Source organism: Sus scrofa, chromosome 7 (assembly GCF_000003025.6).
Source record: "Sus scrofa isolate TJ Tabasco breed Duroc chromosome 7, Sscrofa11.1, whole genome shotgun sequence".
In the NCBI taxonomy this organism is placed as follows: Eukaryota; Metazoa; Chordata; class Mammalia; order Artiodactyla; family Suidae; genus Sus; species Sus scrofa.
In genome coordinates, this window is record NC_010449.5 from 53,065,835 (window position 1) to 53,093,656 (window position 27,822).

The 27,822-nt window shown below is 39.2% G+C and overlaps 1 protein-coding gene across 1 annotated transcript in view; it reads left to right on the forward strand.

Moving 5' to 3' along the window:
* Positions 1-27,822, forward strand: part of IQGAP1 (IQ motif containing GTPase activating protein 1) — a 109,486-nt gene that overhangs the window by 45,356 nt on the left and 36,308 nt on the right. Inside the window, exons 5-15 of the mRNA XM_021098910.1 lie at positions 3,195-3,271; positions 8,837-8,904; positions 10,313-10,426; positions 11,036-11,214; positions 12,163-12,247; positions 16,474-16,637; positions 17,433-17,517; positions 18,324-18,487; positions 18,713-18,873; positions 20,760-20,884; positions 23,255-23,418. Coding sequence (XP_020954569.1) covers positions 3,195-3,271; positions 8,837-8,904; positions 10,313-10,426; positions 11,036-11,214; positions 12,163-12,247; positions 16,474-16,637; positions 17,433-17,517; positions 18,324-18,487; positions 18,713-18,873; positions 20,760-20,884; positions 23,255-23,418 — 1,386 coding nt within the window. The remainder of the gene's footprint in view (positions 1-3,194; positions 3,272-8,836; positions 8,905-10,312; positions 10,427-11,035; positions 11,215-12,162; positions 12,248-16,473; positions 16,638-17,432; positions 17,518-18,323; positions 18,488-18,712; positions 18,874-20,759; positions 20,885-23,254; positions 23,419-27,822) is intronic.

The window sequence follows — 27,822 nt, forward strand, 5'->3', positions numbered from 1 at the left end:
GAGTTTTTAAGCCATTAAGAAGGGATAATGTCAGCCTTTGTTGACAAAGGAAGTTGTCTGTGATGTGTAAGTCAAAACAAAACAAAAATAAGCTAAGATTTTAAGAGTTTGTGTCTGGCTAAGATGAGATCACTATTGTTGTCTAAAAATAAAGTGAGTATTCTTGGGGAAAACCTGCAAGGAGAAATTGTTTTCATTTCTATGTGATCGGTGAAGGGGAGGTTTTTATTTTCTTTATACTTTCTTGTGGAATCTAAATTTTTGTAACCAAAAAAAAAAAAAAAAAAGATTAAAAATAAGTGAGACATGGAGTATCAGAAAATGGCTAAAACCAAAGGGGAATGAACATTTGGCATTTAGCAGAGTGCTCTGCTCACTTTTGCATACATACCTGTTGAAGTGAGTTAAATTCAGAGCTAAGTCTTTGCAGAAGACTAGCTTTTGTCCTCTTTTTTTCAGAGCAGAGTGCTGAAGTTCTGTTCCTTGCAGTGGTATGTTTGAGAATTAAGCCCCTACAAATGTCAGAAATGCAGTGCAATAAGTTCTTACAGCTACTTGGCCTTTCTGTGCACCTGTAACCTCCTGTTCCTGTTTTGTATGTAGTATGCCCAATGGGCAATGATGATTTCACCTCTTTTGAATGGATACGAAGAGCTTTGTTAATATTTGCTGTTGCTAATAGTATTGCTACTATGAAATGCCTTTTTAATCATTTATTTTTATTACCTTTTTTTGTTTACTAGCAGTCGTGCATTGTTCTGCTCCACAATCTCAGCAAACATACAATTTCCCAAAGGCTCTCAGGAACAATAGGATTATTATAACTGTCAGTCTTGAATTGTCTGCTCTATATGATTGAAGTCCAGAACTCTTCTGAGTAATGTAGACTAAAGATGCTTAGCCTGAAAATGTGTTGTAGTCCATAAGATAATGTGTGATCTATAAATGACATGTATAGTATTTATTGGGATGTCTTCCCTAATCTCTTTATGTGGCACCTAGAGATTAATTATAGAAATTTAACATGCTAATATTTTTGGATTTTGTCCATTTGACTCTTTATTATAATTGGTGCTGTTGGCCAACTCCTCCATGAGAGGTTATTCTGATTTGTAAAGTTGTTTTTAATCTTCAGCTATTCTACCTTCTATATCCTAGTGGTGGGCCTTCTTTAAGTTACAGTTCTTATTTTAGCTACATTCTCTCATTTTCATGGTTTCAGTTGTTTTGAAGGCTCTTTGCTATAAGATAAACACAGTGTCCTCAATTGGCTGTCGGACATATCTTCTTGGATAGCTTTCTATCTTCTATAATTTCGCATGTCAAAACTAAACCTACCTCAGGAGTTCCTGTTGTGGCTCAGCGGTAATGAACCTGACTAGTATCCATGAAGGATGCAGTTTCTATCCCTGGCCTCGCTCAGTGGGTTAAGGATCCGGCACTGCCGTGAGCTGTGGTGTAGGTCGCAGTTGCAGCTCGGATCCCATTATTGCTGTGGCTGTGGTGTAGGCTGGCAGCTGTAGCTCCAATTCCACCCCTAGCTGGGAACTTCTATATGCCACATGCCCTAAGGAAAAAAAAAAAAAGTAAAAAACTAAACATGCCTTTCCCCTCATGTGAACTTAGCCTCCTCTATAATAAGTAGTACCATGTCATCATTTTTCCAGTCATTCAGTCTCAAAACCTTGGAGTTACCTTGGGCTCCTAAATGCAGTCATTCCCCAAGCCTCCTCAGTTATTTGAAATGTCTCTTTTATCTGTTGAAGCAGCCTCCCAGCTTGCCTTTTTAGCTTCAGTCTCTTTGCTATTCGGTATATCCTGTGTCCTGTCTCCAGTCAGATCTTCCTGAGGCTCTCGTTTTAGCCTTGGCTCCAAACCTAGGACTTCTCTAAGGCCTGCATATCAAGTTCATACTTTTTCTACTTTTAAGGTCCTCCTGATCTCAGTTCCGTCCTACCTGCCTAAGCTTATTTTTCAATTACCTTCTAAAATGTATTTTGTACTAATTTTGGGAAAAGCGATGGACTTTGATCATGATTTTCACCTTTCAGGAGAAGACATTTCAATCTTAGAATTTGAAAAATAATCCAAAAAGATGATTCTGTTACATGCATCTCTCTTGTTGGGGTGGGGGAGTGCAATTCTTTCTCATTGGGAGTCATAGGTATTGTGGAGGAAACAAGCATAAAAGCAAGTAATTAATGTGTTAAATGCTAAATAGAGTTAGATACAAAGTGCTGTAGTATTCTTCTCACTGCCTTAGTTAAGGCCTTTTATTGCTGATCCAAATTCTTCTAATCACCTCATAATTCAGTCTCACTTCTCTAATCCACTGTTACCCTCTCTCTCTCTAAATTACAGATCGAGTTGTGTGTTCAGCACATTACCATGACACTAGGTCTTGAAATTCAAGGCTGTTCTCCATTTAAACCTACCCTGTCCTATCCTACCTCATTCATTGATTCACTAAGTATAGAGCTCCTTCCATGACCTTGACTCTGGGGTTGGCATTGACGATAGAGCTGTGAACAACATAGACCTGGTCCTTGCTTTCAGGTGACTTAGAGTCCATTGGAGAAGCCAAATTACAGCACACATAACTGATTAATTGTAGTTAGTGCTTCCAAGGAAAATGACCCATCTCTCATTTCCATACGCATCCTCTATTCTTCCTACTTCATCTGTGTATCTTTCCACTTCCCCTCAAGCATTTATAACTCATTTTAATATTTTGTAGCTTTTTCAACATCTAATAGTGGTGATTTACACATTCTGAAGCACATAGTAGATATTCGTTGTTATTATTACTCTGTCTAGGCATGGAGATAGTAACTAGGAAGATTGCAGTCCTTCAGAGCCTAGTACCCTTGCCAGTGATTTAAGCTGGATAGGAACTTGGGTTTCGTTTGCCCAGGTCTGTGTCTGCAGTAAGTAAATCACTTTCACACACTTAATTGAAATGCAGTGTGCTGACCAAATAAGGCTTTTCCACATGGTGCTTTTCATTGTGTAGTGTAGCATTCTATTCCTTACATTACTTATGATGAAATGTCTGTTCACCCTAATGAAGTTATTTGCCAAATGCCAATAATATTTTTCTGTCTGAAGTTTTACTTGTATTATTGATGATGGTGAATGATTAAATGGATCCTAGTGGGTGGATACTTAACTCTACTTTTTTTATTTCCCCTTAGATTTTTTACCCAGAAACTACAGACATCTATGATCGAAAGAACATGCCAAGATGTATCTACTGTATCCATGCACTTAGGTAATCAGATTTTCCTGGTAAAATAAGCAGTAGATAATGGATTAGTAGTTGTCAGAGATAGAGATTTGGGAGTGGGCAAGTGGGTGAAGGTGGTCAAAAGGTACAAGCTTCCAGTTATAAAATAAGTCCTGGGACTACAGTTAATAACACTGGATTAGTATTTGAAAGTGGCTAAGAGAGTAGATCTTAAAAGTTCTTATCACAAGAAGGAAAATTGTTAACTGTACGTAGTGATGGATCTTAACTAGACTTATGGTGATCATATTATTGTATACCTGGAACTAATATTATATGTCAGTTATATCTCAGTGTTTAAAAAAATATATTTAAGAGTTACATCTGAATTGGAGTGTAGCTTTTTGTCCAGGGTGTAATGAAAAAGTTTTTACATTTGCTTCAGAATTTTCAGATAGAATAAGGCACTATTATCTTAACAAAATAGGGAGAAACAGCTGGTTTTTCTAGGGAGTAGGGAGAAGGGATTTATTTATTCCTATAATAATAGAAAATTTTGCTCTAAAAACATAGTGCAATCTTTCATTATTGATCTAGGGTTTCTGTGAACTCTGCAGTTCTCTTGGGATATAGTCTGTTTCTTTTTAATTAAAATTGCTTAAAAATGATAAAAACTATATCCATTTGAAAACTTTTATTGCTTACCATTTTGATTCAACCGATAAACTGAATTACAAAATACTGTCTTGATACTTTTTGGTATAAATTTAGGCAACATCTTCAGATAACACCAGTAAATATCAAATGGTTGGTTGATAATTTATTTAGTTGTCTGGGTTCTTTTTTTTTTTAGGGCCACGCCTGTGACATATGAAAGTTCCCAGGCTAGTTAGGGGTCGAATGGAGCTAGAGTTGCTGGCCTATACAACAGCCACAGCAGCACCAGATCCGAGCTGCATCTGTGACCTACACCACAGCTCCCGTCAACACCAGATTCTTAACCCACTGAGTGAGGCCAGGGATTGAACCCGCATCCTCATGGATACTAGTCGGGTTCATTTCCACTGAGCCACAGTGGGAGCTCCCATTATTTAGTTGTCTAGGTTCTTGACAAGCCATTTGTTCATTAAATAATTTTATGCCTATGCAAACATAATAAATAGGAACTGAACAGGGTGTAATTTTTTCACAGTTTCATAGTAAATTTGGGAGATAACTTAATTTCAGATCCCCAGCTCTTAGAATCAGCAAAGTACTACATTGGAGGGAGGAGGGGATATCTGGAGGGAAGGTGGAGTGGGAGGGAAGTAGGTGCTACTGGTCTAGCATTTCAGAGTATGCAAATTTACTTGATGGCCACAAGACTAAAGCAGAAGGTAGGGGAAGTGAGTGTGAGAAGACATGAGTGTGCGGTTTCTTTGCTTGGGCCGCTCTTTTTATATAGCATCCTATATATATGTATACTTAATAAATGTTAATTATATATTTGAATGTATGTATAATATTAACCCATAAGAATCCTGTCGTCTCCAGTTTCGTGATCAATTGTGTGCTGGGTCCTTGGTATCACTAGAGTCAACGTGAAACCCACAAAGGAATGAATATAACTGAGGACTAATAGATCTCTTGTTCGGACTAATGCATTCACCTCTTTGGAGGGTTCCCTCTCTAGGCTGTTTCCCTTCTGGTCCATCTGTCATGCTTGTCATCTTTCCCAAACAGCTATAATCACATTGGGTACTTCATAAAATGTTTTGATGGCTCCTTTCTAATCTCACCTCCAGCTATTACCTCCTGTTGACCTATGCTCTAATATTTTCAGTAAATGAGAGGCCATGTGCTCTCGTGCAGTTGGTTATGCTGTTTCCTCTGCCAAAGTGCCTTTTTCTCCCTGGTTTAACCTATACTCTTCGCCAGTACCCCTCAGGATGCTACCTCTTCATTAATATCCTCTCTTTTTCTCTCTGGGAGGGAATTAGCTACTTACCATCTGTGTACTCCTTTAGCATTTTGTAACATACCTCTTCAATATAGTGCTTGTTACATTGTACTCTGGTTACTATTTGTTCTTAAAGCTTGCTTTTTTTTTTTTTTTTTTGTGGACTTGCAGGCAAGAACTGTTTCCTTGTTCTTTATCTTTGTGTCTATAGTACTTAGATGCCTAGCATATAATCACAATAAATGTGTCCAAATTATACATCGTAACAAATCTTCCCCTTCCTCCAACTTAAGGGGATATTTTATTCCCTATAAATAAAAAAGGAAATGGTAGTTTCTCTTCCTCAGACAGCTCTTCATGTTTGTCTCTACTTATCCAGTCCTTTTGCTCAGTTTCCATCTTCTTGGTGAAGTTTCTCCAGTGACTTCAGCTCATTCCTTTGTCTAAACTCCTAGAGTTTTTTTTAAGTTATATATTGCTTCTTTCGTATATTTAATCTTTTCTCCCTATTACATTTATTAGCATTGTAGGTCAGAAGTCATTTCTCCCCCCCCCCCCTCGCCAAGGTGCATAGCATAATGTTGGACAAACAGTGGTAACATGAGAATTTTTAAAAAATTGTTTAGGAATAGGTGATGTATAGGGAATTTTCAGAATGTATCAATTTCAAATGCGTATGTCTGAGCCAAAATCAGATTAATTCTGAGTATCGTGATTGGCTTAGTGTTCTGTGAGTTCTGTCTCTGTTGATAACCTTGCAAAGGCTGTACCTACCATGGGTATCTGAACTTGGTAGGCACAGAAACTAAGTTGGCAGAATTTCTCTGTGCTAGTTCTGCAGCACTACTCTCTGCAACATAGCCAGGGCCCAGGCCCTCTCATTCTCTAAAGAGAGACTGAAGCATTAACTGCCTTTCTAATGATGGCGTCAGAGTGAGAAAGGGAGGAAGCCTGCTATTGTTCTCCATTTCTCTTCAATATACAGTTTGTGCTTAGGAAGTTTATACTTTCTGGTCAGTGATTTATGATTTCTTCCTCCCTCGCGGTGTTTTTCCTAAAGGCTGGGTTGGCAACACCTGATAATATGTAGGAAGTGCTTCTACCTGCTTGAGCCTCTTCTTTCCCTTTACATAACAGTGTTCAAGGCAGGCTCTTTACGCCACTCTCTTGGGCTAGCCCCTTTCCTTTTTGGATTAACAGTTTCAGAGAAGCATTATTTCCTGCTGTCTTTTTTTTTTTTTTTTTTTTTTTTTTTTAAGTCTTGACCGGCATTATTCCGGATAGTCACTGTACTTGAGTCATACTAAATTACTCTTGTAGTTTACATTTCACCCTCAGATAAGACCTCAGTTCTCCATTATTCTGAATATATATGTGTATTTCCTTTCCATTTCCTCTGATATTTTATCTTTCTAAGAATCGGTTTTGGGACTAAATAGGCCCAAATTCCTTTATTCCACATTTGAAAATATCCTAAAAGCTCTGAAAGTTGAGTTTAGGTTTAGTTCAGACTCTATTATTAGCAAAATCTGATCAGTATTAATTGAGGTTACTTGGAATGTTTATCTGCTTAATATGATTATTCATGTGTCTCTGTAGGAAAATAATGAATTTGATTAGGGCTCTGCCCCAAAGCTTGCTGGGTGCTTTATAATACTACATAGACAATAAAACCTTTTATAATATCTGAGAAGTCCTAAATTCATATTTGCCCAAAGAATTTAGGTAAGGGATGTGGGCCTGTACTAGATTCTGTTTCCTAATCAACTGCTGTATTTAAAAGAATTTATTAGTAATCATTGAGGTTAGCATAGTGATTCTTTTCATGGGTTGTTCTGCAGTCAGTAAAGATGGAATCCAGATAGGCTAACACAACCTCTTTTCTCCCATTGCTATAAATAGAGAAATATTTATTATAGAAATATTTATTATACAGCTTAAATAGAGAAAAAGAAAGAAAAGAAAAAGGAATTTAAGCTCAATTACAGACTGTTATGGGTACCTAACAGTTTATTTGCAAAGGCTGACCTGAGAGACTAGCAACAAAGATTGAAAGTTATGTTTCAGTTTCACCTGTTAGGATTTTTAAATTTCAGCTGTCAAGATTTTTAAGTTTGAGTTGTGAGGTTAAGTACTTTTGATTCTGGGGAAGAGGATCCAAGTGGCCATTATGATTCCATTTATAACTTCAGAATATCCTTAAAATATTCCTAGTAATTAAAATGAGATAAAAGGGAAATGGTGCCCACCTGCTTTCTGCTTACCTTCTCTGCTTTTTATCACAGGTAGTGATATCATTGTAACACCTCTAATTTGCCTAAAGACACTAAAAGACATTAAACACCAACTCACTCTTTTTGGGGCTCTGAAAGTGACATGCTCAAGCTTTTGTTAAAGTGTGGCAGTCACTTTTCTGTTTTAAAATAGGAATAAAAGGGAAGAAGCTTCTGGAGATAATTTTTTTCCCAATTTAGATTGCAGCTGCAACAAATTTTATGTGGGAAAATATATAAGGAAACATATTATATGTATAGAAGGTAATTAGCTATTTGGCTTTGGGAACTTTATTGAATGGATATAAAATCTTTGGAGAGAGGAACTTTATATATTTCCATTTTGAGCATTTTATTCCAAGGAAAATTCTCTAATCATATAAATATGATTTGTATCTGTTTATCTCAGAAAATAATCAAATTTACTCTGGGTGTATTTCAGAATACCTGATTCTTTTAAATTGTACATTTGGGTTTATTATATACAGTTGGAGTTCTTATAAGTTCTGTGAGTGCAGTTTGCATGATACATATTTGTATTTGGATGATATTGAGGTTTATAGATTATTTTCAAAAACTGTAGGCCACTCTATTGAGTTTCTGTGATTTGTTTTTTAGATAATTTTTATTTCCTCCCTCATTGCTAGGCTGTCTGTGTTTTGTGCCTATTCATCCCTGTGGAATGCCCTTCTGATCTCTTCTAATTTACTGAGTCTGACTTCCTAGAGCCTTAGATTCCAGTTAACCTAACTCAGATTTACAGACATCTGTCCATCTGTCTATGAGCTATTGATTAACGGTTATTAATAGATGCTAGGCCCCGGGTAGCATTGGTAAACAAGACTTTTACTGTCCCTGCCTTCATGGAGCGTAGAGTCCAGGAGATTTTTATTTAAAAAGTAAAGATTTTTAATTTATACTTTTTTATTTAAAACTCTTTTAAAGTACCCAAATTAAATTTTTCCATCAGTAATATGAATTCAGCTTAAGTGTGTCTGAATCATTTTCATGAGATTTTCTGAAATGTCTTGTTACTTAAATATTTGATCACAGGAAGGTAAACGGAAGTGAAGAGACTTGGCTTATATTCATTATATCAACATTTGATCACACGTTGGACTTGTGCCAGAACTGGGATTTGAAACTTGTGCCTGCTGATTCCCAGTTCTGTGCTTTTTGCATTACATCATGTGACTTTTTAGGACCTCGTAGTTAGGTGAAACTAGAAAAAGGCTCTGGGGTGAAGTATTGTAACTGCAGAGTGGAATATGGTAGAGTACTGGGGGGTCTCTGTGTTCAGAATGTTTCTGTTCTTTATGCTGATGTTCCCCTTTGAACTAAGAGCCTCCGCGAGTTTCAGTTGGGAGGCCTAACTCTTTTGCATATTTTATTTTCTAGTTTGTACCTGTTCAAACTAGGCCTGGCTCCTCAGATTCAAGACCTATATGGAAAGGTTGACTTCACAGGTAAGAAGTTACAGACTTGGCAGGAAATGCTTGATTTATGTGGAAATAGCCTGGAGAGTCAAGAATACCAATCTTAAAGATGTTGGGCTTTAAAAACACTGTACCAACAGAGACAAAAAAGTACAAGCAAGTTGCTTCTCCTGGTGTGGTGGAAAGAACACTAACCTTGAAATTTCAGGCTCTGTTCTCTCAGTTATGACATAGTTTTCTTGTATGTGGATTAGAATAATAACATACAGTATATAAAGTAATAAAATATGTCAACATCTAACATTAACTGTTCATGTATGGTGGGGAAACTTTATAACAGTTTTTCCCCTTCCCTTCCAGTGAGCACCAACTGCAGGCAAAGGAAGGGAAGTGAGGTGATACAAAGATGACAGTTTACTAATTTTAAAACTTTAGCTTATTTGGGTGGCTGTTTCTCTGTGTATTTGCTGCAGTTCATATGCTTGAAGAGATAGGGGCTTGGGGAGTGAAAGAACAGTGGTAAAATTAGGTGTAAGATAGATTCAAATCTTTCGAACCAGTGATTATTTTGTAGGCCTGGGAATTTAAAAAACTGATAATATAAGTTTTATCAGTGATATTTTTCCTTCCAGGGAAGTTGTTTCCTAGACTTGGGGCAAGGGCCAAACCTTACTTGTTGTTTTCTTTATCATTTGGCTTCTTGCCTTGGAAATGAAATTATTTCATAGTAGCTTGTGACTTAGATTGTAAGGACTGAGATGGCTTGTGATTCACTTGTTCACGCTCCCTTGAAAGCTGCTCCATTCATCAAGAGGGGAAAGGAAAAGCTGCTCTGATCTTAAGTCCGTTATCAGAAATGCCAGAAGTAGCAGTTTTGAAAAACTGTTTTCTGTAGAGTCATTTTCAAGTTATAGTTATTTTCGATGCTCTCGATAATACTAGTATTAGTTACTGTGCCTATTGAGTGCATGTTATGTGCCAGGTATCATGTTAAGTGCTTTCAATATATTATCTTATTTAAATTATTATCTACCCTAAGAGGTAGATATCATTTTATCCAGTGCATTTTATAGTTGAGGAATCTGTTTCCTTCTCTGAGGTTTTTTTGTTTTGTTTTGTTTTGTTTTTTGTCTTTTTGCCTTTTCTAGGGCTGCTCCCACAGCATATGGAGGTTCCCAGGCTAAGGGTCTAATCGGAGCTGTAGCCACCAGCCTATGCCACAGCCAGAGCAACGCGGGATCCGAGCCGCGTTTGCGACCTACACCATAGCTCATGGCAATGCCGGATCCTTAACCCACTGAGCAAGGCCAGGGATGGAACCTGCAACCTCATGGTTCCTAGTCGGATTCGTTAACCACTGCGCCACGACGGGAACTCCTTCTCTGAGTTTTTGAAAGGTGTTCAACTTGTTTGTTTGGGTCTTAATTCTTTCCTGTAGAAGAAGAAATCAACAACATGAAGATTGAACTGGAAAAGTATGGGATTCAGATGCCTGCCTTCAGCAAGATCGGGGGCATTCTGGCTAATGAACTGTCAGTGGATGAAGCTGCATGTAAGAAAAAAGAAATTTTGTGGGTTCAGTTGGGGTTGTTGCTACCACTTTCAGGCATTAATACTATAATGATGGTCTTGGACATTAGGAATTTTGCTAGCAAGTTTTAAACACTGCTATACAGTCTTCTATGCTATTGTTATTTGGAAATAAGTGATTTCAATTAAAATAAAAGCACTACCCAGCTATAACAGAAAAAATAAAAATCACTTATTAAAAAAGTAAATAAAATAAAAGTACTACAAAGTGAATTCTACATTTCAGTGACCTGTTGAATTTCTTACTTTTTGATGATTTTTACATGATGATTAAGGGTGAACATTTCCATGACAAATGTTCAAATGCTCCTTACTAAGTCTCTTAAGGATATTTCCCTGAGAGATTCCAGTCTCAGCATTTCAGACTTGGATCACAGGCAAAGCTGTAGCTTTGTGCAAAAAGTCTGGGCTTGCAAGATCTGGGGAGCCATTCTTCTAACCCCAGTCATTTCTCTGTCTGTGAAAAGGAGCTTCTCTCTGTAATAGAGGGTGGCAGTATTGTTCTGAATGTGAGTAATACACCCATTACTTTGTATAACCTCAGTGTTCTATGTTTTGAAATTTTTTTTAGTACATGCTGCCGTTATTGCTATTAATGAAGCCATTGATCATAGAATTCCAGCTGACACGTTTACAGCTTTGAAAAACCCCAATGCCATGCTTGTGAATCTTGAAGAGCCTTTGGCTTCCACTTACCAGGATGTACTTTACCAGGCCAAGCAGGACAAAATGACAAATGCTAAAAACAGGGTAAAAATGGAACATTGTTCTTCCTGATTTGTATTCTTTCATTGTTTGATATGACACTTACAAAATCAGTTTTATTGAGGTAAATTTACATACAATAAAATTGGTTCATTTTAAGTGTACAGTTTGATGGGTTTTGACAAATGTATACACATATGTAACCATCACCCCCAAAATTTCCATGTCACCTTCACAGTCAGTTTCTGCTGTTCCCCACTTCCTACCCGTGACCATGGCAACCACTAATCTGTTTTCTCTTACTGTGGTTTACTTTTAAAGAATTTTATATGAATGAAATGGAGTTACCCAATATGTAGTCTTTTGGTACTAGATTCCATTTTTGGACCTACTTTCTTCTTAAATTTTGTGCAACCCATTGAGGGGCTCTACTCTCTGGATCCTGGATGTGTCCATTTTTTTTTTTTTTTTTTTTAGGGCCTCACTTGCAGCATATGGAAGTTCCCAGGCTAGGGGTTAAATCAGAGCTGCAACTGCCAGCCTATACCACAGCCACAGCAACCCCAGATCTGAGCTGCATCTTAAACCTGTGCCACAGCTCACAGTTACACCGGATCCTTAACCAGCTGAGTGGGGCCAGGGATCCAACCTGTGTCCTCATGGATACTAGCCACAGTGGAAACTCTGGATGTGTCCATTCTGCTCAGGTCTGGGGCAAGGATGCAGGTTCATAAGTGAGCAGGGCAGACTTCACCAGTACCTCCCTTTCTTGCCCCACTCTGGAAGAACCCCTGGGTTTGACCTTTGCAGAAGGATTTGCTCTCTGTTTTTAGTTAAAATTGTGTAGCATTCCACTTTGTCCTTTACCAAGGATTTTTAAGCTACACCCTTACTTGCTCTAGGTTCTGTCTTCAAGGGGGAGGAGCCCAAATGTATTTCTTTGGTCTTCTTCAAGACTGAGCTAATTTAATTATACTTTTTACTCACCTTCAGACAGAAAGCTCTGAGAGAGAAAGGGACGTCTATGAAGAGCTGCTCACTCAAGCTGAAATTCAAGGCAATATAAACAAAGTCAATAGTAAGTATGTCCCCATGTCAGGCACCTAAGGGAATGTTACAGGATAATGTGACTGTTGATCTGTTCTTGGACCAATGACCTCATTTAAGTTTATTTCAGACATTCAAGGATTTGCTTAGGAACAGTTGCCTAAATGAACAAAAAATGGTAAATATGCAGTCGTTCTTAAGCAAATCCAGTGGGCTACCATTGTCCTCAGGCAGGCCCCTTACTCCTCCATCTGCTCATCTGTTGTAAGTTCCAGACTGATGTTTTTGGCTACAGTTTTACTGTTTTCATATTTTTTTAGACACCTGAAAAAAACTCTGAATAGAGATTTTGTTTTCCTATTTTTACAGTAATAATAGTTCTGTTTTTCTTTTAAAGAGTAATACGAGTTATCCAGAAATAGACAACAAACAAAAAATTAGAGCCCCATCACCTAGAATTACCACTATTGATATTTTTAAATATCCTTCAAAACATATATTTAAACAAAAATGAGATTATACTGTTCATATTGATCTTGTGTGTTACACACCTTTGAGAAATTAATTTCTTGAAAACGTCATTTTCATTTTGTCACTCTTCTGCAAAGGAACCTTCATTAATTCCTTATTACTTGCCAGACAAAATGCAGATCCCTAACCTAGTGGAGTTCATTATGGAGTATTTTACGAACACAACTCTCAATAGAAACTCATGTGCCAAATTTTCTCCCATATTCATTGTGCTCTTCTCATAACTCATGAAGAGTAGCTCTGGGAGTTCCTTTGTGGCTCAGTGGGTTAAGGATCTGGCATTGTCACTGCTGTGGCACTGGTTACAGCTATGGCACGGGTTCCATCCCTGGCCTGGGAACTTCCACATGCTGCTGGTGTGGCCAAAAAAAGAAAAAGGTTGACTCCTGAGTGGTCAGACCTGGAATTTGATCTCTTGCCCCTGTATTAATAGCTGTGGGAATTAGGCACCTGTGGCATAGAGTCATTATTCAAATGATGAGATAATGTATGTAAATTACCTAGTATTTAGTAAGCATCCAATAAACAGTATTATTATCACTTGTGTTAATCGTGTAATTTTACCACTGTGATGCCCTCATGCCTCATGTCTTACCTCACCCACATCATACCCATCATTCAAGGTTTAGCCCGCTTCTCACCTCCATGCCTGTTCTAGCTTACAGTAGCCTGGGAATGCACCCTAGCCTGGGGATCTCCATGTGCCACAGGTGCGGCCCTAAAAAGCAATAATAATAATAATAATAATAATGACTGATTGTATATTCCAAGTATGCTTGCCTTTCACATCTCCTACAGGCTTTATTTGCTAAGCTGCACAATTTTGTATTTAATTATGATTGTCTTACATTGCTTGCTTTTTGTTTGTGACATCTTTATAAACATAGAATTTACTTATGAGTTCTGCTTCTTTTCAAACCCTCATAATTCCTAGCATAGGGATAGACATACCAGAAGAACTAAAAACGCTTATTTGATTCGTCCAAACTTGATCTTATCTTGCTCAAGATGATGATGATGATGATGATGATGATGATGATAATTGGTGTCCTCTCTGCTTATTTGAAGATCGCAGTTTCTAACTTGAATACTCGGAACAGCTGGAGAGAATTTATAAGATTTTGCCAATTCCGTATGATAATGAGATCCAAATCCTAACCAAGAGTCTTTGTATTCTGTTCCGTTCTGGTTCATTTAGGAAAATGACTTTCTGAACAGAGTAATAGTTCGTTCAGCGTGGGTGATTTGTGCTATATCCGTATGAATACCACTTAAGTCAGCAAGCGTAAACTAGAATGTCCTTGAACTTACTCTCTGTGTGAGAAGAAAGTCCAGCACATTTCCTGTTGCATACTGTGCATACAGTACTCTTTTTAATTTCCTAAGGGATTTTTCCCTACTGTGCTGTTTGGGATTTTATAGCCTTTTTAGCTTTACCTGGCTAATTATATGAGAGTCAGTTGTAAACGTATAAGGAAAGAACTATATATATATATATTGAAAGTATTCCATGCGTACTGTTCTCACATGGCCAGAGGAGCAAAATAGTAAAATTCCCTCAAATAGCTTTCAATATAGTGAGGAAGGTAGTCCAGTGACTAATTTTATGACAACTTGATTAGAACAATACAGTGAGTAATTTCAGTGCAGCCAAAGGTGTGTGAAGTATAATCACAAGACAATGAGAACTTCTGCTGCAGGTTTATATGTGCACCTTCACAGGGATTCTTAAGGTAGATAAGAAGGTGAGGATAAGGCACAGTTCCCCATAAAGGGACAGTCTTAATACTAGAGAATGCCTGAGAAAAGGGAAATTTGTAAGCTAGGAAGATAGGAGGCTTTATGTCCCAGGAATCATCTGAATGTAATTATAAATAAGAATCTTTCTCTAGGGCTTGAGAACCAGTAGGGAAGCCCTTAACCCTGCCCCAGAAGAAAGCTGCAGGCCAAAGAGTTAAAATGAGAAAAAGTTTTTATTTTACTTTTTGTTAAGTAGAATAAAAATTAGAGTTAGGTAATTAAAACGTAGCGGGAGAAAGTATTTCAATAATGTTCTAAACTTTTTCATCTTTATAGTACAAATGTTAGTAAATGTTCATTTAAGTATTTACATATTTAGTTAAGTATACATTTATGTTTCTAATAAAAGCATGATTGACTCCATACCTTTGCAGATAGGTAGTCTGAGATTCTGCCTTGTATACCTGGAGGAAGCCTGGATATTATCAATATTGCATTTATTTTCTGTCCTCCACTAGTACAAAAGCTCCCTGAGGAGGGAGAAAACCTGTCTGTTTTGTACACAGTTCCATCTGCAGCAGGTGTGTGGTCCATGTTGAAAAATGCTTGGTTAGTTGGCTGATGGCCACAGAAGCCTGCAGCCATGATTCAAGGAGCTGCTCACCACCTTCGTGTGGTGATCAGTGAGTAAAATGATAGGGGAGAATGTCGGGAAGAAGAGAATAGTCTCTTAGAAATCTAATCTTTGTATCCTTTTACTTCTTGGTGTTATTTATTGTTCTACTCTTCCCCATTGTCTAGTTTGACACTTCATTTTCTCTTGGGATATTTTGTTTTCTTTCTAACAGTTTACATTAATCCATCCATCTTCCTCCCTCCCTTCCTTCATTTTTTTAACCAATGAAAACGTTTTAAATTGATTTGTACTACTGTGTCCCAAATAGTTTGGTTTTTTTAGTATTCTGTTATTGATTTGTTTTGCTACTTTGGTGATAAAATCAGGTGCTGATCCCTGGGTGGAGTGTGGGAGGGAGAACTATTATTTTCTCTTCTAAAAATAGAAACTGAAAATAATAGCAATAATTATGACTTTCCAGTGGCTGTCATTTCTGAAATGAGAAGAACTTTAGCAGTATGTTATTTTACAATATACAGAGTGTTTTCATGTCTATGATTTCGTTTAATCTTAACAACCCTATGAGGAAGTTATCATTATTATCATTTTCAGATGAAGGAAAGTATGCATTTTTACTGTCAGATGATGTATTAAGAGACCTTGTGTGACCTCAGGTCCTGTGACTAGAAGTGGAGAATACTGAGGGGGCATAGAGAGCCCTTTCCACTCTACGTGATCAGACCAGCCTTGCTGTCTGGGCACGGACTGCCTTGGGCAGAGGGTGTTCAGGAGGTGCCAGGATAGTGAAGGGATTCAGAATGATGCTGTATAAGAAATAGCTGAAGGAACTAGGGCTCTCTAGTCAGGAGTAGACTGTCACAGGGAAAGGGGGAGTTGGGTGTATTCAGGTAGCAACTCTAAGGGTGAGAGCTTTAACAATATTTATTTTGGAAACAAAATTGTCCAAAGATGTAGTGAGTTGCTGTGGGAAATACCTTCTCCTGTGTAATGGTTTAGCCTGGACAATGACTTGGCATTTTAGAAGGAATTTACCCATGTATCATTGGTGTCTTGTATGTTGCTACCCGTGTTGGTGCCAAACTGTCTGCATCTAGGAGCTTTTAAGTAGGCCTGGGATGTGGTCCAAGAACCTGTTAAAATCTGAACACCCTGGGAACCCCTGGACTTGATGACGTCAAGGTTCTCTTCCAACCCCAAGGTCTTATGCTTCTGTAACACTCCAGAGTAAAGGCTGTCTGAATTATATTTCCCCAATCTAGAACTGAGATTGGTTTGGGGGAAGAAAAAACATTCTAGGCTAAAAGATTAGCATGTTTTTTTCTTAAGCTTTTGATTTTTTTCCTCCTTAGTGATTGCTGCATTAGCAAATGTAGACCAGGCTTTGGAGCAGGGGTCTGCACTGGCCTTGTTCAAAATTCTGCAGTCCCCAGCTCTGGGCCTTCGAGGACTGCAGCAGCAGAACAGTGACTGGTACCTCAAGCAGCTCCTGAGTGACAGACAGCAGAAGAGAGAGGTAAAAGTATCCTGCATTGCACCTGCAAAGGTTTATGTATATCCGTTTGAATCATCGCATGCTACTGTGTAAATCTTTACGGGGCTTTTTCCCCCTAGATTAACTTTTTCCCCTGCATATACATGAGGTTGTTTAACATCCTCAGGTAAAGTATACATTGACTTCAGCTCTTTTGTTTTTAGAGTTGTAAATTCTCTTTTAAAATGAGTATTGTCTACCCTCTGAATCTGACCACCCCTTCACTTGAGGTCCCTTGAATTGCTAACTAAAAGCCGTTAGGGAAAACCTGAATTTTTACATTCTTACTTCAGGAATTTCCACTTAAAAAAACAAACTTCCTCACTAGTGTCTTCAGGCCGACACTGAGAAAGTACTTAATGTGCAGTAAGAGTAGACTGTGTGGGATTGTACTCTGTGTTTTTTTTTTTTTTTTTTTTTTTTTGGTCATTTTCTAAATAAGGACAAGTATACATCTTACAGATTGCTAGCATTGGCCAGAATAAGCAGCATTAATGTGCTGATGTTTCTTATAAACATTTTATCTCAGAACATTTTGATGCTTTTTACAAAATATTTTTTAAAATGTGCTGGTACCTGGAGAGTCACTCTACCCCAGATCTGACACAGGCATTTGGCTCCAGCTCGGGCTGCCGCTTTGGCTGCCTATCGCCTGAAGCCATCGCTGTGCCTGTGGCTCTCTGTCGCTAGTGACTGCTCCTGAGAAGCGAGCACTGTGAGGTCTGGAGGCACATGGGCAGGAGTCATCTTTACCTAAATGTCTTTTGCTTTTCTCAGAGCGGCCAGGCCGAGCCCCTGCAAAAAGAGGAGCTACAGTCCGGAGTGGATGCTGGAAACATTGCTGCCCAGCAGTATCAGAGAAGTAAGAGTCCTCTCAGCTGGTGTCCCCTGAAATACTGAGTAGGGGAGGAAGAGTGGCTTGATGTCATTGAGGGATCTGAGGTCCCATTCTGTCACTCCTCATCCCACCCAAGCCTATTAGCCAGGTACCTTTTTGGTGGCAGTAGTGTTCCTCCAGTTTCAATGTGTAACAGGAGTCATCGTAGGCACACTTTGACCAGGAAGCACAACGTGCTTGCATGGTTGGTTAGGGAAACACCTGGAGGAGGTGAGGCTCTGGAGGTGAGACTTAAGGGACTGCTAAGATTTGGATGGTGAGAGAGGAGAGAGAAGGATCTTCCTAATACAGGGCATCAGAGCGAAAGGAATTGGGAGCAGAAGGATGGAAAGTGACAGATGTATTTAAGGAACAGTGATTGGAATAAAATTTTTGTAGATATTTTAGGCTGAATTATGTAAGATAAAGGTTTGGAAAGATCGAGGAAAGCTTTGAATGGCAGCTTAATAAGCTGGTATTTTATCTGCTGAGCTGCAGGGGAAGGTTCCTTTGGGTAGAGCCTAGTGGTGGCACGCAAGACGATTGTGGAGTGGAAACGGGTGAGGAGAAGAGGAGGCTGTATTTTACACAGATTTATTGAGTTGTAGTTCACATACTGTACAGTTCACTCTCATACAAAGGAGGCTGCTTTTAAAGATGAAAGATCTACTTGAAATGTCATGGCTAATAGTTTATACATAGAGTGTAACTTTCTTCTGTGAAAATTGCCATCTACTTCCTGTTGGGGCTCTCGAAGCCAGCCCCCTTCCTGACTTCTGCTTTCTGCCCAGGATTGGCAGCAGTGGCAGCAATTAATGCTGCCATCCAAAAGGGAGTTGCCGAGAAGACTGTTCTGGAACTAATGAATCCCGAAGCCCAGCTGCCCCAGGTGTACCCGTTTGCTGCCGAGCTTTATCAGAAGGAGCTGGCTACCCTGCAGCAACAGAGTCCTGAGGTAAGTTAACTGGATCTGTGTGGTTTGTGAGCAAAGTGGGGTATACCTGACTTTAATACCTATTTCTTGGCAGAGTTAGGTAGAACTTTTATTTATTGATTTTTTTTTTTTTTTTTTTTAACCACAAACTTAGACTCCTTATGGCTTTATTAAACTTGTGATCTCCCTTGGTATTCCAGAATGCCTTTCCTTACGCTTTCCCCCACCGCCTTCCTTTCTGTGCAGCATAGCCTCACCCATCCCGAGCTCTCTGTTGCGGTGGAGATGTTGTCATCAGTGGCCTTGATCAACAGGGCGCTGGAGTCTGGAGACATGAATACAGTGTGGAGACAGCTGAGCAGTTCAGTTACAGGCCTCACAAATATTGAAGAAGAAAACTATCAGAGGTGGGTGCCCAAGTGATGGATTGAATACATTAGGTAGCTGTCCCTTCTGGTGTTTGTGTGCCAAGTCTTTTTTTTTTTTTTTTTTTTTTTGCTTTTTAGGGTCACAGCCATGGCATAAGGATGTTCCTAAGCTAGGGGTCGAATTGGAGCTACAGCTGCCAGCCGTAGCCACGTGGGATCTGAGCCTCATCTGTGACCTACACCACAGCACACAGCAACACCGGATTCTTAACCCACTCAGCGAAGCTAGGGATCGAACCCACAACCTCATGGTTACTAGTCAGATTAATTTCCTTGGTGCCACAATGGGAACTCCAACACTCTTATTTTCTTTGCAGGCATTGTGACTTAGTATGATCATCTTTTTTTTTTTTTTTTCTGTTTTGATTCATTTTATTTTTTATCATGCTGAGGAATTTGTAGTAAATTACAGATATCATAACATTCCACTCCTAAATTTATTTAAGACAATGAGGATATTTATTATACAGCCGCAATAACACTGTCTTATACCCTGACAAAATCAACAGTACCTCCCGAATACTTTCTAAACCTAGTCCAGTTTCCACACTTCTGCATTTGTTCCCAAACTGTTCTTTTCAGCCATGCAAATCAGGACCATGTGTTAACATCTGACTGTTGTGTCCCTTTGGTATCTTTTAATCTAGCATTGTCCCTTTCTTTATGACACTGACTTGTTAAGGAGATAGGGCCAGTGTCCTATAAAATGGCCCATCTTCAGTTCCGGTTTCTTAATATTTGGTTTATTCCTATAAATTGGAAATTAGGTCTAAAGGCTTTTTAAGATTCAATTAAGTATTTTTGGTGATGTGTGTTTCATATTTTCTCATATCAAGAGCCATATAAAATCTACTCTAATACTAAGTGAAGTAAGTCAGAAAGAAAAAGACAAATGCCATATGATTTCACTTATATCTGGAAACTAATATATGGCACAAATGAATCTTTCCACGGAAAAGAAAATCCTGAACAAGGAGAACAGACTTGTGGTTGCTAAGAGGGAGGGTGAGGGAGTGGGATGGACTGGGAATTTGGGGTTAATAGATGCAACCTGTTGCCTTTGGAATGGATAAGCAATGGGATCCTGTTCTCTTGCACTGGGAACTATGTCGGGGCACTTATGATGGAGCATGATAATGGGAGAAAAAAGAATGAATACATGTATGTGTGACTGGGTCACTTTGCTGTGCAGTAAAAAATTGACTACTGTAAACCAGCTATAATGGAAAAAATAAAAATCATTATAAAAGAAAAAAGAAAAAAAAGAGGCATATAAAATCTGCCTATCCCCACCATTAGAGATATGAAGATTGATCCTTGGATTAGGGAGACAGCTAATCCCACTATCATATACTTGTGCTTTTCCCTTATCACCAGAGCGTAATTTTTGATGCACCTTTCGTGCCATCAAATTGTCCAGTTTCCCATTAATGATTCACCTAATATTTTTCACCCCAAGTGATAATCCCTGCCTAAATCTATACTTTTGGGAAGAGTTGCTGAATGGTGATTTGTTGATCTATCATTCCTTCTAGGTTTATTAGCTGGTGTATGGCCTTGTTTTCTTGTCTTTAGAGGAATTGCTTGAACTGCTGCCTCTGATTCTAGAGTTGGTCTTACCTGAAGTTTAGAATAGGCTGTTAAGTATAAATGATATCCTTGCATTTTTACACTTTATCCAGGGTAACTCTTCGGCCCCAAAGCTGACCTCCAGAATACATTAGACTGTTGGGGGTATCTTAGCTGTCTGTGTTTCGTGGATCCTTTGCCCCCACATCTTCTCGTTGCTGTCCTCTGAAAGGATCCTAAAGGTTCCTTTTCTTATGTTGTACTTCATTATCTCTTTTGTTGGGGGAATGGCGCAGGTATCTCGATGAATTGATGAAACTGAAAGCTCAGGCACATGCAGAAAATAATGAATTTATTACGTGGAATGACATCCAAGCTTGCGTGGACCATGTGAATCTGGTGGTGCAGGAGGAACACGAGAGTGAGTAATCTACTTCCTATCCCCCCAATAATGTCACAAGTACAAATAGTGTGATTCTGTAAGCTGGTTCTAAACGCTACTCCTGGGAGGATTTTTGGAAATTGGAAAAAAAAAAATTATCTATCAATCTCAAAAAGCTGCTGTCGTGTATTGTTTTCAAAACACCAGACAATTGCTCTTAAGTATATAATAACTAAATTTTTCAGGAGGTAACTTGAACATGATCTTTTATTTTTATTTATTTACTTATTTATTTTTTGTCTTTTTAGGGCTGCACCCGTGGCATATGAAGGTTCCCAGGCTAGGGGTCAAATTGGAGCTGTAGCCCCTGGCCTTCACCACAGCCACAGCAATGCGGGATCCAAGCCGTGTCTGCTACCTACACCACAGCTCACGGCAAGCCAGATCCTTAACCCACTGAGTGAGGCCAGGGATCAAACCCGTGTCCTCTTGGATGCTAGTTGGGTTTGTTAACCACAGACCCACAACGGGAACTCCAAACACGATCTTTTATTTTTTTATTTTTTTGCTTTTTAGGGCAGCACCCAAAGCATAAGGAGGTTCCTAGGCTAGGGGTCAAATTGTAGTTATAGTTGCCGGCCTATACCACAGCAACAGCAGTTCCAAGCCATATCTTCGACCTACACCACAGCTCACCGCAACACCAGATCCTTAACCCACTGAGTGAGGCCAGGGATCGAACCTGCAACTTCATGGTTCCTAGTTGGATTCGTTTCTGCTGAGCCACAAAGGGAACTCTGATCTTTGATTCTTAAATGCTGTTATAACAAGTAGTTCTGACACTCACTACCTGGAGTTGGATCGTATTGCCCAGATTGAGGGTACAGTCCTCCCAGGACTCCTCTCACTTCAGACAGCAGCCTTAATCTCTGGAGTTCCCAGGTCACCACACTTCCAAGAAACTGGCTAGGTATTCGGGGTGCTCTCTTCCCCCTCAGATTCAAGAGTTGGCTAGAATGACTTATAGAACTCAGAAAAGCGCTATACCTATGATTATAGTTTTATTACAAAGAATACAAATCAGGACTAGTCAAAAGAAGAGAAGAGTTGAGCAATGTCTGGTAGAGTCTTAAATTGGAAGCTTCTGTATCCTTAGGGTATGGTACCCTCCCAGCCCATGGATGTGTATCACAACCAGGGAAGCTTACCTCAGCTTTGGGTACCAGGAGTTTTTATTGAGCCTTCATTACATACAAATACTGATTGAATTATTGGTCAGTTAGTTGAACTCGATTTCTAGTTCGCCTCCCCTCCCTGGGGAGGCTATCTGATATCCTGATGACATGGGGCTCAAAGCCCCAGTCTTCTAATCACACAGTTGGTCTTTCCAAGATGACCAGCCCTGCCTCAGAACTCTAGGGCCCACCAGGGGTTACCTGATTGGTAAACTCAGGTGTGGTCCTAAGGGCCCACTGTGAATAACAGAGATACTCCTGTCAGTTGGGAAATTCCAAGGGTTTAGAGGCTTCCCTTTCTGGAAACCAGGGACGAAGACCAGCCAGTTTTTTATTATACAATAGAGTCTTTACAAAAGTCGTAGTCCAGCTGCCTAAGATTCTTGAGGAGTTAACATTTCTAGTTTAAATTAGTATTTCCAGAGTTCCCGCTGTGGCCCAGTGGGTTAATGATAAGGCTTGTCTCTAAAGAGGCACCAGTTCAATCCCTGGCCCTGTGCAGTGGGTTAAGAATCTAAGTGTTGCTACAGCTGTGGTATACGTAGGTCACAGCCCTGGCTCAGATTTGATCCTTGGCCCAGGAACTTCCGTATGCCATGGGGGCAGCCAAAAAAGAAAAAAATAATAATTGATAAGTAAAAATAGTGTTTCCTATGAGAAATAGTGATTTAGTGGGAATAGTTTTGCTTTGGAGTGGGAAGCCCTGAGTTTTGATTCTCTGTCTGCCACTTGTTTGTTTTGTGATCTTAGATCTCTAAGGCTCACCTTTTTAAAATGAAAATGGTGAGCTAGGTGACTTTTAATATCCCTGGACCTCTTGACTTTTTATGAATCAAGAATGTTTTTGATCACACACTGGAATACACTTGAAAGCTATCCTATAAGGCCAGTCTCATCAAAATCCTCATCACTCTTAAGTTAGAGCAATTAACAAAACAAAAGGACCTGAGCTCTCAATAGGAATATGAACACAAGGGAGTTGACGTAGATGAAACAAACACTAAATTTAAAGAAAAAAAATGTAACTGCTGCTTAATATTATGAATGATAGTTATGGTTTGAATCATGATTACTCTTGAGTAGAGGATTTCTGATCACCCAGTGTGTTTAAGGACTGATTTATTTAAATAATTTCTTAATTAAAAAAAATAACTTTTTGTCCATTCCTATTTAGGAATTTTAGCCATTGGCTTAATTAACGAAGCCCTGGATGAAGGTGATGCCCAAAAGACTCTGCAGGCCCTGCAGACTCCTGCAGCTAAACTTGAGGGGGTCCTCGCAGAAGTGGCCCAGCATTATCAGGACACACTAATCAGGGCAAAGAGGGAGAAAGCCCAGGTGAGTGGCACAGAATTGTTCCTTTCTGTTCAGAAAACTTCATCCCTCCTAGAACCGAGATAGAGGTAGGGGTATTCACTCAATGGCTTCCTCCTGAGCATCCTTAGATTCAGAGCATTGGAGGTCCACACAGCATGAGAGACAAATATTCTACCCTCCAGAAGCTTATGCTCTTTTACACATTTGGGTTTTTTGGTTCATTGTTGTCATTGATGTAGACACATCTCTGAGTCTCTTGTTTTGGTTTTGGTTTGTTTGTTTGACCATGCCTGTAGCATGTGGAAATTCCTGGGCCAGATATCAAACCTGCGCCACAGCAGTAATAGTACCAGATCCTTAACCACTAGGCCAACAGGAAGCTCCTCTTATGTCTCTTTAAATATTTTTTTTAATATGCACTTACATCCACTATTTTTTCAGCTTTTTTGAGGTATAATTGGCAAGTAAAATTGTAAGCTATTTAAAATCTGAAGCATGACGATCTGATACATGCTAACTCATCTGTCATCTTACATGTGTATATTTACTCTTTGTTTTTTTTTGTTTTTTTTTTGTCTTTTTGTCCTTTTTTGTTGTTGTTGTTGTTATTGTTGCTATTTCTTGGGCCGCTCCCGCGGCATATGGAGGTTCCCAGGCTAGGGGTTGAATCGGAGCTGTAGCCACCGGCCTACGCCAGAGCCACAGCAACGCTGGATCCGAGCCGTGTTTGCAACCTACACCACAGCTCACAGCAACGCCGGATCCTTAACCCACTGAGCAAGGGCAGGGATCGAACCCGAAACCTCATGGTTCCTAGTCGGATTCGTTAACCACTGCGCCACGACGGGAACTCCTACTCTTTGTTTTTGATGAGAGCGTTTAAGTTCTACCCTCTTAGCAGATTTCAGTTATGCATTACAGTGTTATGAACTTGGCTCACCATGTTATACATTAGCTCTTCAGAACTTAGTCATCTTTTATTTTTTTGGCTGCACTTGTGGCATGAAGAAGTTCCAGGGTCAGGGATTGAGCACATGCCATAGGAGTGACAATGCTGGCTCCTTAACCAATAGGCCAGAAGGAAACTCCTCTTATGTCTCTTAAAAAATAAATTCTGTATTGAAATATATGGTCCAGAAAAATGCTTAAATTATATAAGTATATGGTGGTATAAATGTTTGGAAGAGAGCGTATTTATGTAATCGGTGCTCAGATTATAAAAAGCATTAACAGAAACTGCTTAGATCCCCTTCCATCCTTTTTCACTCCCCCCAGTCTAATGTTAACCATTATCCTAATTTCTAACACTGAAGTTGATTATTTTGTCTGATTTTAAACTGCATGTGAGTGAGATCATACATTATATATTGTGTCTGGCTTCTCTTGACCAGCATAATTCATGCATGTGGTTGCCCACAGCAGTAGTTGATTCACTCTCGTTGTTGAGCACCATCTCTTTTGTGGTTATATATTCTATTATTGGTGAATTCTGGTTGTTTCTCACTTGGTGGCTATTGCAAATAGTGCTGCTGTGAATATCCTAGTATATGTCTTTTGGTAAATATATATACATTTATATTAGGTATTCATTTACAAATGGAATTTGTGGGTCATAGAGAATGTATATGTTAAGCTTTAGTAGATAATGTCATAACTTTTTTTAAAATAATGGCTTTATTGAGATGTTATTCACATACTGTACATCTCACTATCTATAGTATACAATTCAGTGGTTTTCCATCTGTTCACAGAGTTGTGCAACCATCACCACAATCCATTTTAGAACACTTTCATCACTCCAGAAAGAAACCTCGTACCCATTAGTAGTCACTCCTCATTTCCCTCAATCTCTCCAGCCCTAGGTCACCGTCAGTCTACTTTCTGTTAATGGATTTGTCTATTTTGTGACTGGCTTCTTTCACTTAGCTTGGTTTATCCAAGCTGTAGCATATATTAGTATTTTCTTTTTATTGTTGAATACTATTCCACTGTGTGGCTATATCACATTTTATTTATCTATTCATGAGTTGATGGTCATGTTTCTACTGCATGGCTATTAGGAATAACGCTGCTATAAGTTTTCCAAAGTAATTGTAACACAAACCCACCTTCTAAAAAGCTCGTTTTGCCTTTCAGCTAATTTGTTGAGGAAGTGGACAAGATTTATGTTTTTTTTTTTTTAGTCCTCTTGCTGAATAGTAAGTTGCCGTGTATTTAGTAGGCCATCAGATATTTGTTCTGTGATTAAAGTATAATGAACATCTCTTTTTTTCTGCATTGTGATCCATCTCCTTTTAAGTTCCTTCTAACTAACAACAATTGGATAAGGACGACCACAGCTTTCTTTTCTGACTTACAAGATCCCTACAATGAGATTCTTGCAGCAAGGGGACGAACTAAAAGTGATTCTTAATTCAAGGGGTCAGATACTTTCTAGGAAGCCAAAGTTAGTAAAACAGACCAGGCCTTTTGTGTTACTGGAGCTTTTGTCCACTGACACTCTTGCTGGGCTCTAAGTTGGGTTCTGGGGAAGAGCTGTGGGTAATATAATGTTGATAGATCTCCTCTGGTTCCTTTGTCATTGCTGTGAACTAACCATGTAAATGTAACAAGTACCAGGTTCCTTTTAAGAGGTTCATTATTATGCATGTTGATCCTATGGTAAGGGTTGAATTGCAACTCCCATTTTGTAGCTAAAAACATTAACTAGTTTTACTTACTCAGGTGAGAAGCAGTTGGCTGTGGAGAAGCTGTAAATTGCAGTCTGTCTTTGGACCTCCCAGACTTGACTGATCACTAGAACACTTGAAAAGTCATTTTTAAAATACAGCTTCCTGGAGTTCCCGTTGTGGCGCAGTGGTTAACGAATCCGACTAGGAACCATGAGGTTGCGGGTTTGGTCCCTGCCCTTGCTCAGTGGGTTAAGGATCCGGCGTTGCTGTGAGCTGTGGTGTAGGTTGCAGACTCGGCTCGGATCCCGCGTTGCTGTGGCTCTGGTGTAGGCCGGTGGCTACAGCTCCGATTCGACGCCTAGCCTGGGAACCTCCATATGCTGCAGGAGTGGCCCAAGAAATAGCAAAAAAAAGACAAAAAAAAAAAAAAAAAAGATAAAATAAAATAAAATACAGCTTCCTGGAGTTCCCTAATAGCTCAGTGGGTTCAGGATCCAGTGTTGTCACTGCTGTGGCTCAGGTTGCTGCTGTGGCACAGGTTTGATCACCCTGGCCCAGGAACTTTCACATGCTACAGGTGCAGCCAAAAACAAAAAAACAAAAAAAACCCGAAAAACCAACCAACAAACATAAACAACCAGATTCTTAAGCTTTTTTTTTTTTAAATCTATTTAGAGCCACACCAGTGGCATATGGAGGTTCTTAGGCTAGGGGTCTAATAGGAGCTGTAGCCGCCGGCCTATACCACAGCCACAGCAATGCCAGATTCGAGCAGCATTCTTGACCTACACCACAGCTCATGGCAATGCCAGATCCTTAACCCACTGAGCAAGGCCAGGGATGGAACCTGCAACCTCATGGTTCCTAGTTGGATTCGTTAACCACTGAGCCACGATAGGAACTCCAGATTCTTAAGCTTTAACTCTATTTCTGCTGATTCAGAATCTCTATTCTGAAGCCTGGCTGCAATGATTCTGTGTAGGCCAGTTGTGGTAGTATTTTTTGCTGCCTTATTATTAGTCCAGAAGGAGTCTTATATCTGACTGACAGAGGAATGGGCTTTGAAAGACTAAGGTAGGTCTGAGTTCATGTCTAAAAAAGGAAAGTTAGAGTGAGGATATAACTTGTACCTGTTCTCACACATGTGATAGGCCTGGCTGCTCCTTTTGTTTGGGTCATGGGAGTTAAAGTTTTAGAGGATGTGACTAGAGTTTTAAGCATTTCCTTTGGCTGTGAAATAACTTTTCAGAGTTTATCAAAGGCAGAGGAAGGGTAGAGTTAGAGGAAAATTAACTTAGCACTGCCAGGTGTAACTGTCTTTTTTTAAGCCTCGGCTCAGCTTCTAAGTTCCTCTTGGGAGTAGTTATAAAAATAATCTTTTGAGTTCCAAATTTAGCAAGTGAAAGATCTTAATTTAAATTTGGTCTGTTTTTCTTGTAATATCTTTGTGTTTGGTTTTGGTATCACAGTAATAATGTCCTCGTAGAATGAATTGAGAAGTGCTCCTTCCTCTTTTATGTTTTAGAAGAGTTTGTAAAGGGTTGATATTAGTTCTTCTTTAAACATTTGGTAGAATTCACTAGTGAAGTCATTTGGTCCTGCATCTTTGGTTTGGTTGTTTTTGTGGGATGCGTTTTGGTTACTGATTCCATCTCTATATTTGTTACAGATCTGTTCAGCTGTTCTTCAAATAAAATGCTTCTTTCTCTTTTTCCTTGCCTTCTGGGAATTCCATTATGCCTATATTGGTGTT